The 19055-nt window shown below is 37.5% G+C and overlaps 1 protein-coding gene across 2 annotated transcripts in view; it reads right to left on the bottom strand.

Annotated features, from left to right (window-relative positions):
• Positions 1-16897, bottom strand: part of LOC144971454 (solute carrier family 4 member 11-like) — a 47712-nt gene extending 30815 nt beyond the window's left edge. Inside the window, exons 1-3 of one of the 2 annotated variants that reach the window (XM_078912374.1) lie at positions 16682-16897; positions 13995-14155; positions 1167-1372 (exon numbers count right to left, since the gene is read on the bottom strand). In XM_078912374.1, coding sequence (XP_078768500.1) covers positions 1167-1372; positions 13995-13999 — 211 coding nt within the window. In that variant the 5' untranslated portion in view covers positions 14000-14155; positions 16682-16897. Of the gene's footprint in view, positions 1-1166; positions 1373-10024; positions 10305-13994; positions 14156-16681 lie in introns of those variants that run through there. The other variant, XM_078912373.1, reaches the window with a different exon arrangement.
• Between the last annotated feature and the right edge of the window lie 2158 nt (positions 16898-19055).

Below are 19055 nucleotides of genomic sequence, written 5' to 3' on the forward strand. Positions count from 1 at the left end.
ACTAATAGTAATAGTCCGGTTTAAAATTGAGCCCTGCTTTCAGTTATCAGAACTTCAATTACGTGCTAGTAAGCTGTTCTGATTAAATAAGGCATATGTTATGAAACCCGACATTAGACTTTCTAAGCTATATCAAGCATAATACCCTGGAAAGGAAGTCACTTCATCCCGCCAGGAAATAAATCCCATTTCATGATGTTTGTGATGACTCTTGCAACATTTTTAAAATTGATATTTTTTTTAAGGAAGTGAATTATTATTGTCTCTGTTAACTCTTTCCGTTTGTTTCGATAAATGCACTAATGAACGTGCTTGACTAAATTAAATTGAGACACTAGGAAGCAGACACCGATGAAAGATAATGATCTGAACAATAAATGTGTATGAAACAGTTCCATATAAAGCAAGAAAGAAAAACACAAGAAAAAACTCCACCCCCAACGATCAGTCTTCCTTGGCACCAGCCTGGGTCCCACTGGCCAAAAACTATAATATTCATATTACATACTAGCCCACTATGGCACAAAAGTGGCTGAAACGAATGTTTGGGATGCCTCTTCTCCACGTTGGCGAGGAACAGTCAGTATTTCAATCGAAAGCACACGTCCTGAACCCTAAACTCCAGAGTGAATGGTATTGAATATTATCTGGTACAAAAAGACATTAAGAGAATATCCAACTACTAACTCTTCTCATCACGAGAGTTCGACAGCTAAAGAATCTGAAAAGGTGAAAGGGCTTTCTCTCATATTTCCAAGACTTTAAGATAACCAAATAGCTCCTTTATCAGGAAAATTGAATACATGCAAAGTCTAACCGTGATAAAATCAACAACTCTTAACAACTAAGCCGCAACAAAGACATGCAAGGATAATATGAGGAAAACGAATCGGTTGGGATCAATATTTAAAAGTTTATTTTGAGAGCACTCACACATACACCCACCCACTCACCCACCCACACCCACACACACACACATCTCTCTCTCTCTCTCTCTCTCTCTCTCTCTCTTTCTCTCTCTCTCTCTCTCTCTCTCTCTCTCTCTCTCTCTCTCTCTCTCTCTCTCTCTCTCTCTCTCTCTCTCTCTCTCTCTCTCTCCTCCCCCCCCCCCCCACACACACCTGTTTCGCCTATGGAAACAACTATTCTATACTTTATTATCTTACCCAAAGAGTCAAGTTTTCCATTCGGCTCATCTCCGACAAAGGCCAGGTTGGTTCGGTCTTTACCGTTGCTAATATTGATGACCGAGCTGTCTTGGCCATTTTCCGGCGTCGAAGTTGTATTCGTCGCATTGGAGTTGACGAAATTGATTTGTCGTAATGCAACACCATCTGGGCTGCCGCCTCCAGGCACTTCTGTCTTGTGGCGCCTGAAATGTACAAATTCAATTCATTTTAGCATTTTAACTTATCTTAAGCTTAATTGACAATCACAAATGAAACAAAAGTGAAATAAAGAATTATGAAGCCATCCCTTGCCACTATAATCAGTCTTGTTTGAAGTTTCAGATTTAAGTCATTTTGACAGGTTTCGAGAGGGGTCAACTTAATCAATCGATAATTGAAATAATAGTTTCTGGTATTTAAAAAAAATTGTGTCTTGTAAACCCGGTGTAAATAATGGAAAGCAATTTTTTCACTGTAATAAGTGAATTCAAAGTAATGTTTATATCGAAAAGAGCTCAATGTTATCTACTGCTGTACTGCAATAAATTGCTCATTTTCTGATCAGATGATAAAGAGGCGTGGCCCTCACTACAACCAATCAAAACGGCTGTGCGGATTGACCCTGAGACCCTGGTGAGCACCCGTGGGCATTGAACCAGGGACCTGGTGGTGGTCACTGGTGGGGAGTGAACACAGGATCACCGGATATGGACACCAGTGGTGAGTGAACCCGGGATTTGGGAGGTGGACACAAGTTCAGAATGACTATGGAAGGTGGACGCCAATGGGAGTGAGCACAAGGCTATGAGATGTTGACATCAGTGGGGAGTGAACAGGGGGCTATGAGAGGTGGACACTACTGGGGAGTGAACCCGGGGCTTTGAGAGATAGACATCACTGGGGATTGAACACATGATTACCAGATATGGACACCAGTGGAGAGTGAAGCCGGGACCGTGGGTGGTGGACACCACTAGTGAGTAAATGTGGAACCACTAAATATGTGCTCCAATGGGGAGTGAACACAGGGCTATGAGAGGTGGACTGGGGAGTGAACCCGGGACAATGGGAGATTACACCAGTACGGAGTGAACCTTGGTTATGACTGTAGATCCAACTGGGGAGTGAACTAGGATCACCGGATATGGACACCAGTGAGAGGGGTTGAGACCGTGGGGAGAGAACTTAGGACTACAGGAGTTGGATACTACTGGGAAGTTGACACATGCCTACCAGATATGGATATCAGTGGGGAGTAAACCCGGGACCACCGAAGGTGGACATCAGTGGATATCAAACCCAGGGTTATTATGGCTATGGATTCCAGTGGGGAGTGAACCCGGGGCTTTGGAAGATGGACACCACTGGGGAGTGGACACAGGCCTACCAGATATGGATACCAGTGAGGGAATAAACCCGGGACCATGGAAGGTGGAAGCCAGTGGGGAGTGAACCCGGGACTATGGGAAGTGGACACCACTGGGGAGTGAACGTAGGGCTAGGAGGTGGACACCAGTGGGAATTATACCCAGGGCTATGAGAGGTGGACACCATTGGCGAGTGATCCCGGGATCACGGGATTTGGACTACAATGGGGAGTTAACCTGGGACTATGCGAGGTTGACAACAATTGGAAGTGAACCCGGGGCAATGGGATGGGAACTCCAGGACTATGGGAAGTGGATACCAGTGGGGATTGAAACCGGGACTATGGGAGGTGGACACCAGTGGGGGAGTGAGTTCAAGGCTATGAGAGGTGGACGCCAGTTGGGGGGGGGGGGGGGGGGGGGAGTTCAAGGCTATGAGAGGTAGACGCAGGAGTGAACATGGGGCTTTGAGAAGTGGATACTACTTAGGAGTGAAGGCAGGACCATAGGATATGGTCACTAGTGGGGAGTGAACCCGGGACTTTGGAAGGTGGACATCAGTGAGGAGTGAACCCGGGGCTATAAGATTATGATGATGATGATGATCATCATCATCATTATCATCATCATCATCATTATCATCATCATCATCATCATCATCATCATCATCATCATCATCATCATCATCATCATCATCATCATCATATTTATTATTATTATTATTATTATTATTATATTATATTATTATTATTATTATTATTATTATTATTATTATTATTATTATTATTATTATTATATTATTATATATTATTATCATATCATATATCATCATCATCATCATCATCATCATCATCATCATCATTATCATATTATTATTATTTTATTATTATTAATTATTATTATTATTATTATTATTATTATCATTAATTATTATTATTAACTTAATTATTATTATTATTATTATTATTATTATTATTATTATTATTATTATTATTATTATTATTATTATTATTATTATATTATTATTATTATTATTATTATTATTATTATTATTTATTATTATTATTATTATTATATTATTATTATTATTATTATTATTATTATTATTATTATTATTATTATTATTATTATTATTAGTAAACTAGGCAGTAATCGTTGCGTGCCACCCTTTAAATAGGATGTCTATCGTTGTTTGCTAGATCCGTCGTAAGGTATTAATTTCCAGTTTTCAAAGAAATACGTCAAAGTAGCAAAATTGTCTTAGGTGACATTATTTAACTAAAAATACCCAAAAGGAACCAGTTATGATTCGTGTCAAAGGTCAATATCCAATCAGAAGGTGAACCCAGGGTCGCCCTGATACGGTTGAGTGATTTCCCGCTTGTTCATGATATCGATGTCTTATGTGACGAATGGCTCCCATTGTCTTACGCCCCAAGATGAGTACTGTTTAATCCATCCACCACAACGAAGTCCCATCAAATGTGGCGTACAATAAACCTCGATATATTTTAAGAATATTAATGTGTTCAGCCCTGAGCTATCTTGAGTAGATACCTGTCTACTTGCCAGAACGGGTGGACCACTGTTTGTTTGTTTGTTTGTTGTTTTGTTGTTTTAAAACAACTAGTAAAAAGCCCGCAATTTCGCGGGGAAAGAACTATTTTCATTCGATATAGCCAGAATCATTTTCTTGATTAGCTTGATTACGATTAGATGCACATTTTAATCGATGTGCTTGTCGTCGCTGCCATGCTTTATTCGGCATGATTTTAGTTTATCAGTCAGTAGATATCAATATCAATAAGTCGCAAGTCTTTACCACGCTTTACTTAGGAGTGCCTTGCATTACCTTCAATACTTCCCAAATTAAAATGGCGGTCGAGAATCAAAACAATGGTCAAATTAGGAAATTTTAAACTTTCACAAATCTATCAAGGTTTGTTCTAGAGTTTTTAAAACGCTTTTATATGATGACAAATTGAATAAATAAACGCCTGACAAAAGATCAACGGTGAAAATAGAAATTGAATGAGTACTGGGGATGTAGGAGCTTTCGGAATGTCTCCCCTTTACTTATGTGAGGTCAAATGAAAATCTGAAGCGGACGCGAAAAATATCAAGTCCCCGAATCTGTCTACTTTTGGTTTGTTCGGGCTAGAAGCTAGACAGAACCAATTGACAGTTTGCCGAAACGTTTAACTAAATATTTCCCAGGGCAATAATTATCACATCGATGGCATAAAAACGACAGTAATATTAGTTGATGTTGTTAATCGGTGAAACTTGTTTAAAATTTCTGTAAATCCGAATACCGTCATGTGATAAAGTGAATTATATCACTATGAATGCCACGATTTGCTGAAAAAATGCCAATCTGATAGTTCCTAGCAAACACACCCCCCCCCCTCCCCCCTTGCTCAGGAATTTCTCTACTTGATGGACACCCCCCCCCCTTTTTTTTTTTCTTCCACGCAACCACATTCCAAAACACACACATGTATACACCACACACACACACACACACATACATACACACACACACGCACACATATAAACACATACACGCAATGAGAACACACTACTACATAACAACACTGATCACCGCTAAACACAACGGAAGTAAGGACTCTACTGGACAGATAGAGTTGAGGGTGTGGCCATGAGATGTTAGTGTCTTCGGTAATTTTTTTTATGATATCTGTTTGACTTAACAAACTTTCAAACTGACTTTAAATTATAAAAGGAAATCAAATTATCTGTTTATCTAAAAATAAACATGATGCGAATGGTCTCCACGAGTCAATTGTTGGTACGGTGGACAAGCATGCTCCCTTAACAACTAGAGCAGTAAAAGTGAGACGTCAAGCACCCTGGTATAATACCGAAATAAAATTGAATGGATTAGCCAGGAGGCGGGCAGAAAGAAAATGGCTCAAGTCCAGAGATGCTGTCGATAAGAAGCGATACATCGCGGCTAGAAATGATGCAAAAGCCGTCAATTTCAGGGCCAAAAAGAAATTCTATGAAGAAAGCCTCAAAAACGTGGGACGTTCGAGACAATTCTTTGCCTTGACCAAGGAACTGCTGGGACAACAGACGCAACCAGCTCTCCCATCTTTAATCGATCGTGCAGATCTACCAACTCGCTTTGGTCAATATTTTAAAGAAAAAAACGGATACCATCAGGAAAGAACTGTCATCTGAATCGATCCATACAACATTTGACACATTTCATGGTGATTCGTTAACACATTTTTCAATGATTACTGAAGCTGACTTATGTGATTGCATTATGTCGTCTCCAACTAAAAGTTGTGATTTAGACCCCTTAAATACTGCCATTTTAAAAAAATGCATTGATGTAATTTTAACACCATTTACATGTATTGTTAATAATTCGTTGCAATCAGGTGCTGTACCAGACATTTACAAAGTTGCTCATGTCAAACCCCTTTTGAAAAAACCTGATCTCGATAAAGAGAACTTAAAAAACTATCGCCCTGTCTCTAATCTTCCTTTTCTCTCTAAGATCTTAGAAAAGCTTGTTTTGAAACAATTACTGTCTCATCTTAAAAATAATTGTCTTGAAGAAAAATTTCAGTCTGCTTATAGGCAACATCATTCGACGGAAACCGCACTTGTTAGGGTTGTTAATGATCTCCTCTCTGTTATAGACAATGGTTCATGTTCTTTGCTGAATTTGCTTGACCTATCGTCTGCTTTTGATACTATTGATCACAATCTTCTTCTCAAACGTCTTGAAATTACTTATGGTGTGTCTGGTGCAGCGCTTGATTGGTTTAGATCATATTTGTTTAATCGTAAACAGATTATTACGGTGGATGAATATAGATCGGAGGAAATCTTTCTTGATTGTGGGGTTCCCCAGGGTTCAGTACTTGGACCCGTTCTTTTTGTTTTGTACGTTGGCCCTCTGTCTAAAATCATCAGAAGTTTTGGTCTGTCTTACCATCAATACGCTGATGATACGCAATTGTACTGCGTTTCCAATACGAGAAATTTACAAGAAGTATCAGCCAATAGTAAGAATTGTATCCAAAGTGTTAAGAAATGGATGAATGAGAACAGACTGAAACTGAATGATGATAAGACGGAGGTGCTGTATGTGGGGAACAGGAAGTGGAAAAGTGAAACAGATTTGAAGTTGGGGGATGCCTCTATTCAAATTGTTGACAAAGTGAAAAACCTTGGCACATTCTTAGACTCTGGACTGTCGATGGAGCATCAGGTTAATAATTTGGTTAGATCTCTCTTTTTCCAACTAAAAAAGATTGCTTCCATTAGACGGTTCATATCTGAGGATGTGACCAAGCACCTGGTTGTGTCCCTCGTACTATCGAAATTAGATTATTGTAATGCTCTGTTGTTTGGCGTTTCGCAATACAATCTGAAACGTCTTCAGATTGTCCAAAACAGCGCTGCCAGACTAGTATTCATGAAGCGTAGGTGCGACTCTGCCGGACCTCTACTTCATGACCTGCATTGGCTGCCTGTTGGGAAAAGAATTAAATTCAAAGCTTGTGTTTTAGTGTATCGTTGTCTTGAAGGTACTGCCCCTTCCTACCTTTCAGAACTAATTGAAAGATATTCAAAACCCCGCCCCTTACGTTCGGCCAGTGATTCCACAAAACTAGTTGTCCCTCGAATTCGGAAAAATGCTGGAATGAGATCCTTTTCTCATTTCGGACCCTCTATTTGGAACGCCTTACCGCAGAGCATTCGTGAAAAAGAATCTTTGTCTATTTTTAAACGTTCGCTTAAAACATATTTGTTTCGATTTTAGTAGATGGTATGAGAAGCAAGATAGGTTTGGTTTGTGTTGTGTGTTGTGTTGTGTGTGTGTGTATGTGTGTGTGTGTGTGTGCTTGTGTGTGAATGAGTATGTTTCAGCCAAAGTAATTTGTAATTTAAGCGCTTAGAGTCTGGTGTCTCGGAGTTATAGCGCTATATAAGTTTTCAGCATTATTATTATTATTATTATCTATCTGTAAAAAATACATTTCTATTTTTCAAATCTTTCAGTAGAGTTTTGCGCCGTATCAATTTTTTTATTGACTCAAATAAGCACAATGTTCTCCACAAGGCTATATTTTTAAAAGAAAGGATGTACTGTAGAATAAATGTTGGTGATAAACATGTCCCAATTAAAAAATAAAAAAAAACAAAGTAAAGTCATTGACATTGGCATTATATATAAATAAAACAACGGTAAATGTTGAATTGTAAGCTCCAATTTATTAGACGAAGACAGACAGTGTGGACGTTTCGGGTTTCCCCTTTATCAACAAAACAAGATAAATAAAACACTAAGAACGAATGAGATTTGTGTGAACGGCGTAGTTAAGGTGAATAAACAAAAACAATGATGGGACAGGAAATAGAATGCCCCGTTGTAAGGAAGTACGAATTAAAATATGACAATAAATATTAATAAAAGGTGTGCAATTCGTGACAATGTCTAAAAAGGGGGGACATATTGTGCAGAATCGAGTGTAAAATAGAATAAAATGTAGACTATTTTAGAATAGCGTTTTAGAAGCAGTAGGGGTAGTAGTATAAATATTAAGTATTAATGGTAATAGCAGTTTAACAGCAGCAGCAGTAGTGGTTGTGGTAGTATTCTCCCAATACGACGGCCAACACCCAGGATTTTTCAAACGATATAACGAAGAGTGCATCGGCAACATGACGACACCAACATGACTAATCTCCAACTCAACCATGTCATCATTGCCCTTAACAGCTTCCATCCAGCTATCAAATATACTTATCACACATCAACATCTCATGTAGCCTTCCTGAATAGTGCTGTTTCCCTCACCCTAGGTGGACTCAAGACCTCTATCTACTACAAGGAAACGGACAACCACAGCTACCTTCTCTACCCGTCTTCACATCCCAAATTCATCACCAAATGCAAAAATTCGATTTCAGCGTCACAGCTGCTCAGATTAAGACGAAACTGACATGATGATGAGAACTTCAGAGTGGAGAAGGATAAAATGCTTGACTTCTTCCGTATCACCAACATCCTGAACATATATCGATACAAGCGGTCGACAAGGTCCGTAAGATTTCTAGGGAGGCTGCCTTGAGACCAACTAACAACGAAAACAACAAAAACAGACAGACCCATCCTCGTCATCACAAGTCACGCACACAACAAGAAAGTCATCAAAATCTTAAAAAACAACAATCGTTACATTCTCCAGGATTATGTAGACAGCAGGGATATATTCAATAAACCACCTTCGACAGCTTACAGACGGGACCCTAATTTGAGGGACATGCTCATTAGGAGCCGCATGCCCATGGACATGGCCCACAGTCAATGTAAGACACAGCCTTGTGGACGTTGCAGATGCAACAGGACATGCCCACATTTATTCGTGGAAAACTCCATCAATTTTCCGGAGAGATTCTGGGATATCAGGCAAGCCTCCACCTGCACTGATCGCAATTTGATCGCCGCAATTATATGCAAACTTTGCCACAAGAAGCGAGGACGAGAGACGCATGCGCACAACCAACATGACGTTCTCTAATAACTTTTCCGCCGGTGACGTCACAGACTATGGGTGACGTCCAATCAAGGGACGCTACTCTTCCGCTAATCGCATTCCCTATAGTCTGTAATCAAATCATTGATTGTATAACACTTAAATATGCTTTGGATATTTTAAAGAATAATCTAAGACATCAAAACAAAAACTTTGTCCAGGTAAAAAAGACAACGTAATCTTTGTAACTTCAAAATTGAACCCAAACAAATATTTAAAAAATCCATGCAAAGTTAACCTTGGGAACATATGTATTCAAAAACGGATTTAATTGAAGAAAAAAAGAAACAGATTTTAAGAACTAAGATGTAGATACAGAAATGATTTATAGCAGATGAAATTGTTATTGACAATCGTGGGTCAATAAAAACCGCGACTAGAAATTAATATCAAAATCAATCGTTCAACTCGTTCAAATAGTCTCAGGCTGTGTTTCATAATGATGGACCCAACAATCTAGACTCATTATCTCCATCAATAGTTCTAATCCAACATTCCACTTGAATTACCAACAACATACGAGTACATGAAATCGAACCGTTTCCCGAATTTTATGACTTAAATCACTGTCTACGTAAATGACTTTGAAGACTTAAGTCAATTTGCATGAACATAAAGCTATCTACATGTCAATATGAAATACCACGAATTTCTAATGTTGTTGTTTGAAATAGTTGCAAAGGACCGCCAGCGAAATGTCTCCTGAGATGTCCGCAATATGTTGCAACGATTAGTGATTGACACGCTTGCAGGATATCAAGAGGTCTGCGGTTCGATTCTAAACCAGGGGTATGAGTAATTAATTAAGATAAATTATTGCCTAATTTATCTCTGGCTGTAATTCATACCCCTCTTGATTTCATTAATTAGAAGAATGCGTATACTGGTTTTCACCAAGACTCACCAAAGTTCGTCAATCCTTAGTATTGAGTCCATCCTACACTGTCAATTAATCCAGAAGAAAACAGACATTATAGTTTATTGAGTGCTTTTATACGTTGTCTTCATGCTGGTGACGTGCACCCTCCTGGCCTTTTACTACCTATACTAATAAAACATCTCTTTTTATAATGGCCAGACAGAACGAAGCTTTTAAAAGCTCACCTTGTTTGAAATACTTAAGAAGAAGTGTAAGGTTTAAGATATTTTGGTAAGTTTAAGATCATATTAATTCGTCGGAAGTTGAAAAACTTTCGTCATCTCAATTCAACGATACTAGAACGAATGAAAAATAAAGTGGCCGATATCTAAAATGACGTTTTGTCAGGGTATGACAGTGAGTCAATTGACCATTCCTGCAAAAATGAGTTGCTTTCAGAAAACAATAAGAAAGTGGTGACAGGTTTTCATAGTGGTAAATAGAATGAAACACGTTTGAATTATGCTAGGTGAAGAATGAAGGCAGATTTTTGCTGTTTGCTGTAAACGATCAAACTTGCTTTGATGTTTCCTGAAACTGACAAGGAAGAGTTCATTGAGAAAACTGACACCTGATTTCCACTCCTATCTATTTATCACGTAAGGGACACCGGTCCATCGATGACCCTATCGTTTCGATACGCCCGACTAGCCTTCTCTCTAATGCATTGTCGCCATAAATTCACACGTATCACCCTTGGCCAGTGTGTCGCATTGTTAATATTAATGTTCACTCCAATTTTTCGCCTTTTTGGAAATTTTTTCACCCGAGGCGGATTGCATGATATCCATCTTTAGTTCATGCCAAACATACAAATCAACAATCTGCCCTACGGTTTGTGAGTACCCGCCACCACCACTATCGTCACCTTGGCAATTCGTTTTCTTATTTTATCCAAATATAGACGAAACGAGATCGACGTCACTCAGTTATTTGTCATTGTTTTAGTCATCCGTTTTGATGATAAGTTCTCATTAAATCATATCAATCACAGATTATAAACGCTCAAGGTTACATATTCGTTTTGAGAGTTGGTACGGTTTATTCGGCTGGCGGATGTTGTGAGTATTTTAACTAAACGCATAGCATCACTATGATAGTACAGTGAACCGTGCTCTTTTTCCATATGACTATTAGTTATGATACACGTACGAGAGGAATGTAGGAAGGATGGCTGGTGCGCATAATCTGAAGGATGTATAGGGGGTTAAAAGAATACAAGTATAGATGGTATGAAGTTGACGTCACTCAGGTCTTTATTATTGTTTTTTGCCATCCGCGTTTATGAGTAATAATAATAAATGGCAGAAATTTCTCACAAAACTGTATTAATCAGACTATAGAGGTTCAATGTTACACAGAGGTTTGTTTGTGTGCTTGTCCATTATACTTCCGGATGCCAATGTTGTAAGCTTCTTAGCCAAGCGCATACTATCCATAAAGTGACGAGAGAGAGAGAGAGAGAGAGAGAGAGAGAGAGAGAGAGAGAGAGAGAGAGAGAGTAGACAAAATGACTTCTGTGGGTGTCATCGCTTAGCTTTAGGATTAAAATACGCCATTATTCGACTCAGGAAAGATGGTGGAAGCTAAATCGTCTCATGATTCTTTACAATAACATAATCCTGTTGTCTTTTTGTGCCAAATATTAATTATCTGATCTTTTTGTCACAATCTCGTCAGTACATTATGAACTATAGTGTGTCTGTTTCTTGCATCATGTTGTAATTTCTGACTGCATATGTCTCTCTCTCTCTCTGTGTCTGTCTGTCTGTCTATCTGTCTGTGTGGGTATGTGTGTGTGTGTGTGTATGAGTGTGTATATGTGTGTGTATGTCTGTGTATGTGTATGTGTATGTGATTTTGTTGACCGAAATTTGTAGGTGTCTGATTGATGGTTCCGTGAGGGAACAATCGGTTTTCCACTTCCCAAAGTAGGAGCGGAGAATCGGAGGCGACCTTAAGGAATAGTGTAGAAGTGAATAGGGAATGAGATTAGCGGAAGAGTAGCGTCCCTTGATTGGATGCCGCCTTACAGAGAGAACGTCAACATGGTTTTGCGCATGCGTCTCTCTCTTCCTCGCTTTCGGTGAAGTGTCTCATGTCGCTTTCACCGGAAGCGAGGACGAGAGACGCATGCGCAAAACCAACATGACGTTCTCTCTCTAAATACTTCTCCACCGGTGACGTCCAATCAAGGGACGCTACTTTTCCGCTAATCTCATTCCCTATAGGTACAAATGACTTTAGAGACTTTAAGCCACGCTACAAAGAAAGGTTATTAAATTGCCAACAAAAGCCGGGCTGCTGACGGGAATCGATGGTTGTGGAAAGAATGTTCCCATATCTATTGAAAGCGTCAAGCGATCATCGCTGGGAATGCCGCTAACAGTAACACCTTCACACCCCGACTGTCTTCCCACAAGATAGCCCTTCAGTGTAAACGCCTAGAATTTTCCATGACGACCTGCTTTGCAAAGACATCAAAATTGCCGACTCTGACTGCCAACTCCTTGCTTCAGCCATGGACAGCTTTATGTCGGGTGGTAGGAAACCAACGGAACCTCTTTCCATTTAACAATCCGAAACAGCACCGAACAATGTACACAAAGAAGTTCTATAGATTCTTGAATGTATTTTAACCCCCCCCCCCCTCCCCCCTTCATTTTCTCTATTTACTAACCAGCTTATTGATTTCATTCGGCCATGAACATTTCTTAAAGTACTTTATCAAGATTCAGCCTATATTGCGGAGATGAACATATCAGTGATTAGTTTTATACCAAAGATGTAGTGGGTTTGACAGTATATAATAATTTAAAACAGCAATATGTATTGAAAATTGTCAATTTTTAAAAATGTTGGTTTTATAACTCTGAAATAATATGTTATCGATGTATGAAACTTCAAAGAGCATTTACAAGTTTTTAAAAGCCCATTAGCTCTTAAACGATACGATAGGATACAAGATCGTTATAATGAGAGGCATGGAGCAAGTGTCACAATTTTGTAAAGAAAAGATAGATAATGTATTTGGCTAAAATTACTTTTAAATTGACATATTTCTTTTTGTTGTCTTGACATTAATTTCGACCATCCAGAGGTCATAAATTTGTGGACAATATTATAGTAGGCCTATCCCATAATGATTCGAGTAAGGGATATATAAATGATGACAAGGAGCTGGATGACTTTCGACTGTTCGATGCTACATGCATACAGGAATTGGATTTATTTTGACATTTTCTGACAGATAGTAATAAAACTTGAATACCCTTCACATTGTATTAGGTCTGTCGTTTGTTTTTGTTGTTGTTTTCTTTTTATTATCGTTGAACAACTATTATTTCACCAGTTCTCTATTTAGGAGAGCTGGTACAAGAAAAAAAAAAAAACAAACCAAAAAAAAAAACAAAAAACAAACAAAACAAAACAAAAAAAAAAACAAAAAAACAAAACAAAACAAAACAAAAAAAAAAACACACACAACAAATAATAGCAAAAATATGACCAAAAAAAAAACCAAACCAAAAAAAAAATAAAAACAACAAAAAACAAAAAACAAAACAAAACAACAACAATAAACCGAAGACAAATTAAAAAAAAAACCAGAAACTACTTTGTGATAGATTAGCGATGTATCTGAAGGGCATCAAGCAATAGCTATTGTCCTTTTAACCCGGGATACTATATGACTCAATGGGCATTACTTACGGCTCTAAAGGACTACATTTCTTTTCTTTTGAACATTGAAATCTGTGTTATGAAAGAAAAATGTCTAGTAAATTTTTTTGGGTCACACCTTCTTGGTAAAAGTACAACCATATTATTTGTTATTCATGAGGCCAATTTTATCTCTGTTGATAAATCGTTGGCCATAAAAGCGACATCTCGATGTATCTATTTCAATAATCGCATGCCATAGAATATCGGTATCATAATGTAAACGTTTACTTACTTCATGTTGAATGATAATTTACCGTCACGGTTCGTTTAAAGATTTCTATCAGGTCACGTGTACGGGGTTGTGTCGTATGGCCTGGCGTCAAGTTCCAAACGAAACTCGTCCCTTGGTTCTTTCGAGGCTTGTTGTTTGGCGATTACGAGAGTATCCGATATCTGTCAGAGAATGAAATTAAATAATAGTTTAAAAAAAAATAGTTTTCTGTTTGTCAAGTTATGATTTGAGGATTTATTGAATGAACTTGTTCTTTTCTTTGGTTGGTCACACTTGGTAGCTTTTTCCAGATAATAATAAACATCCATGCCAGAGGCTGGATTTCCGAAACACTGTGCCGATGCATGGAGATGTTCAAAATTATCATGACATCTTGATAATAAAATCTATACAGAGCCCAAAAAAAAAATGCAATATATTTATCAAAAGTAAATGATAATATCTTAGATTTTAACAATTTTATTACGAGTTTATTCTAATATGTGAAACATCGTTTGTACGTAAAATAACGCCACATTATATTGTGACATGCCATTAAATAAAGCACAATATCATAAGCAAGACCATCCACAGTTTTAAGACCATTTCAATGGATTCATCATTCTTATTCGTACAGACCATTCTTGAGCAGGCCACGTTGTACAAAGTTGTTTTTTTTTTCTCACAGAGTGCGAATCTATGAAGAGAGGCGCTTGTGTACCATCAATCTCACTATAATATCTTTTGTGGCTCATAGCAAAGAACTTCAGACCTGGGTCGCGTGAGAAAATATTTGTGAAGTCCCTTACAAAGGGATACGTCGCTGAGGCCAGTGTTTGTCAATCACTGTCACCTATTCCGGTAATTGACCACACCGACTTTGCTTGACATTGACACAAAGGACCATACCTCCCGACGATTGGCGCTATGAGATACTGTAAACTAAGCCGCAAAGAGGGACGGCATCCACACTTGGTTTTGAAGAGACCAACTGTACGAATACGTGATTGGAAATAAGTTACCTCCGATGTTTCTGCTCCAGTCTTTCTAGAAATACATTGTCTGATGCAAAATCATATTTCATTAAGATCATTTGTTTATAATATTCAATAATTGCCCGGCACTGCCCTAAAACCCTTCTCTTCTTAGTCCACATAGAATTTTATGTGATTGCGTCTCCCGAACTCCAGGCCAAAAGACAGGAAACTGCAGACAGTTGACATTTACGGACGGCAAGGACTAGCAAACATCAGAAGACAAGTCTTCATAACTGATTGTAGCAGACTGATTTGCAATACTCTCAGCAGAGTGGTACTGCTGAATGCGGAAATCCACTGAAATCTACCAAAATCCACCGAAATCTACCGAAATCTACCGAAATCCATCGAACTCTACTAAAATCCACTCTAGTGGGGATTGCACCAGAGACATTGGGAGCAGGGCACAGTGGGAAATGAACTGTTGACTGTGGGAGGTGGGTACCAGTGGGGATTGATCTGGAGACTATGGGAGGTGGGCACCAGTGGGGATTGAACCAGAGACTATGTGAGGTGGGTCCCAGCTGGGACTGAACTCAGAACTATGTGAGATGGACACCAGTGGGGAGTGAACCACGAAATGAGTAAGGTGGGGGGGGGGGGGGGCACCAATAGGAATTCAAGCTTGGGCTATGGGAGTTGGGCACCAGTGGGGAGTGAACCCGGGAGAATGCGATGTGAACAAAATTGGGAAGTGAACCCGGGACAAGTTAATGGGAGTCTGTTATCAGTGGGGAATGAACTTAAGACTATGGGCGGTGGATACAATTGGGGTGTCAACCCGGGAGTATGGGAGGTGGACACAATTGGAGAGGTTGATGTCAGTGGGGAATGATTCATGGGCTATGAGAGGGTGACACAATTTGGGAAGGGGGGGGGGGGCGCTGAACTCGGGACTTTGGAAGGTGGACACCAATGGAAAGTGAACCTAAGGTTAAGGAAGAAGACACCTTGTGGAGAGTGAAGATGAGACAGAGGTTGACACCAGTGGGGAGTGAATAAATAAATTATTCCAGCTCCATTACGATCGGTCATTAATATTCATCAAGACTGGCAATTTCGTACACAAGTCACACCACACTACTGAAAATAAGACGCAAGTTGAAAACTTTCTGTATCTTGGTTAAGGGAAGTCTGGACAATTATTTTTAAATGCTGAAAAAATTGAACATGAATTTTAAAACGCTACCTATTTGTACTTCCTGTCGCATTATAGAATTATTTCATAAGGTGGCAGAGTGACAAAAAAAAAAAAAAAAAAAAGGCCAAAGAAGATTTCTGTGCTTTATGATATTCAATTAGCATATCTATCTAGCTCCTGCACAAAATATTGATAAAAATCTGTCATACATAAGTAAAAAATATGTCTAGCAAACTTTGAATGATGTTTTTTATCATTATTTTAAAAAGACTGCTTTTTTTTCTTTATAGCATGATAATCGTATCGACGATGTTAAATTGTGATATCAGTACGCCATATAATATTCCCTTCTTCGTCGAACTATTTAAAGACAATACCTTACGTAAATAGATGCAAACATACAAGGCAGAGGAAACAATAATATGATCATGTGTGAAGATTTATAATAAGGTCAAGGCCAATGTTATGATTGAATATTGGATTCTACAACAAAATACTATGAACGATAAAGTTGATGGAGAAGGACTTACTTATATATGGAGAATCGCATGAAACTGCACTGCTGCTACTCTAATGAAATAACACAGCAGTATGTACACAGGACAATTAAATCATTAGCTATGCTATATTGACTGGCTCCCAATCCGTCTTGAGAATTACTGCAGCAGGGACGATAACATCCTTTTATAAACAAACTCGTAACACTCGTGAAACTGTAGTTACGCCTCAATAAGCTCTTTCAGAAGATCTGGTATTGTTGCTTTTTTGGTCAAAGAAACAGAGAAAACAAGAGGACTAACTCAAGGAAAGACAACCAAACTTACGTACAGTCATTCGATATAGATTATATGCGCTTGGCTAAGAAGCTCACAACATTGTCATCCGGAAGTATAATGGACCAACACACAAAACTGTGTGTAACATTGAACGTTTATAGTCTGGTTATTTATTATTATTATTATTATTATTATTATTATTATTATTATTATTATTATTATTATTATTATTATTATTATTATTATTATTATTATTATTATTATATTATTATTATTATTTTATTATTATTATCATCATTCTATCAGTATTATTATCATCATTATTACCACTATTTTAATTACTTTTTTCGCCTATTACAAGAGCTGTAACCTAACAATAATTGCCTATTTGGACAATAAAGATTATTATTATTATTATTATTATTATTATTATTATTATTATTATTATTAAAATACAGTTTAGTGAGAACTGTAACTGCTCATAAAGGCGAATGGCAAAAAACAATAACAAAGACTTGAGTGATGTCAACTTCGATCTATCTTTCCCTAACCCCACACATACAGACGTTCAATAAACGTCGTTGAATGATGATGATAAATTGTCAGGTACCCTTTCCCGTATCAATATATTTTGCTATTATTTCGCGGTATTTTCCAGCACATGTTTAATAGATCCTCTTCGCTGCTGTTGGTGTCTACTGTACGGTGCTTTGGCCTTTAACATTGGTCAGATTTGGCGATAATAATTGCAAGATTCTGACCTCTTATAACACTCAGATGTGAATAAATATTTGGCTATAGGCAATGACGGATGATGTAAGAACGTCAGGAAAAAAAGCCTAAGGGGAAATTAATTTGATTACAATTTGATTCCATACATGCCGTGGTATTTAAGGCAATGAAGATAGTTTATTTATGAATATGTGATTTATAAATATACCCAAGTATTTGTTAAACAGAGATATGTATTTATTACCTGGTCATGATAATGATCACCGGCGTTCACTTATTTGCAGGTCCGATTACCCAAGTTGTCATGGTCTTATTGTAGTGATAGAAATAATCTCAAACCGACGCAAAATATTTTCCATTACAACAATGTTAAACCAGGCTCACAATTGCGTTCAGTTATAAGACCTCTTTGTATGTGCACCTTGCCTGCATTCATACTTGAGTTCATTAGGCATTAGGTTTTACCTTATATCTGAAAAAATAGATAATTGAAAGATTCAAAACATAGTATATTTTCGATGATGACTATTTTTTTTGGGATCTCCTTCATGACGTGAGTTTTTGCCATACCGGGGTAGCGTGTGTCCAAATGGTTGTATAACACCATTGCCAACATAAACAGATTAAAACTTCTGTTTTGAAGTACATCTTTAATTTATCAACACAAGGGTTTCATCCTAAGCCATTTCCACCTTAGTCAATGAACCAAAATAGCCGTTATGTTGATCAGAGTTTATATATATATATATATATATATATATATATATATATATATATATATATATATATATATACATATACATATACATAATATTTGAATTACTCCGAAAGAATCCATAGTAGTAATTCAAATATTCTATTCATATATCTTTACCTCTCCTTTAATATTAAGGTCGAGCAATTTATTTCCTGGTTTTTATTATATATATATAAAACTCTATCAACACACACACACACACACACACACACACATATATATATATATATATATATATATATATATATATATATATATTATATATTATATATAATATTTCAAGTATAATTATGATCAACATGAAATATTTTATAAATAGCTCCTTAAGTTGAGCACGATTAATTCATGGTCTTTATTTTTATAATTTGTATATATATATATATATATGATTACACGTAACCGCGCTCATTTTGCAGTGCCATCATAGGTCACTTTTACTTCTTTCTATCTTTCATTATTTCTTTCTTTCTTTTCTCTTATTGTATAGTTAGTATGGCATTGACCAAGCTTTGATCCAAAGGTGGACAGCAGCCAAATTCACTGTCAAGTTACACGCCATTGAAAGATAGAAAAATCTTAATAGCTTTTAAGTTTATTCCGAATCAAAACATTTTTCTTATAAAAGAAAACCTTGATATT

This window comes from Berghia stephanieae, chromosome 4 (assembly GCF_034508935.2).
Source record: "Berghia stephanieae isolate SIO BIC M18660-M18661 chromosome 4, UCSD_Bste_1.3, whole genome shotgun sequence".
In the NCBI taxonomy this organism is placed as follows: domain Eukaryota; kingdom Metazoa; phylum Mollusca; class Gastropoda; order Nudibranchia; family Aeolidiidae; genus Berghia; species Berghia stephanieae.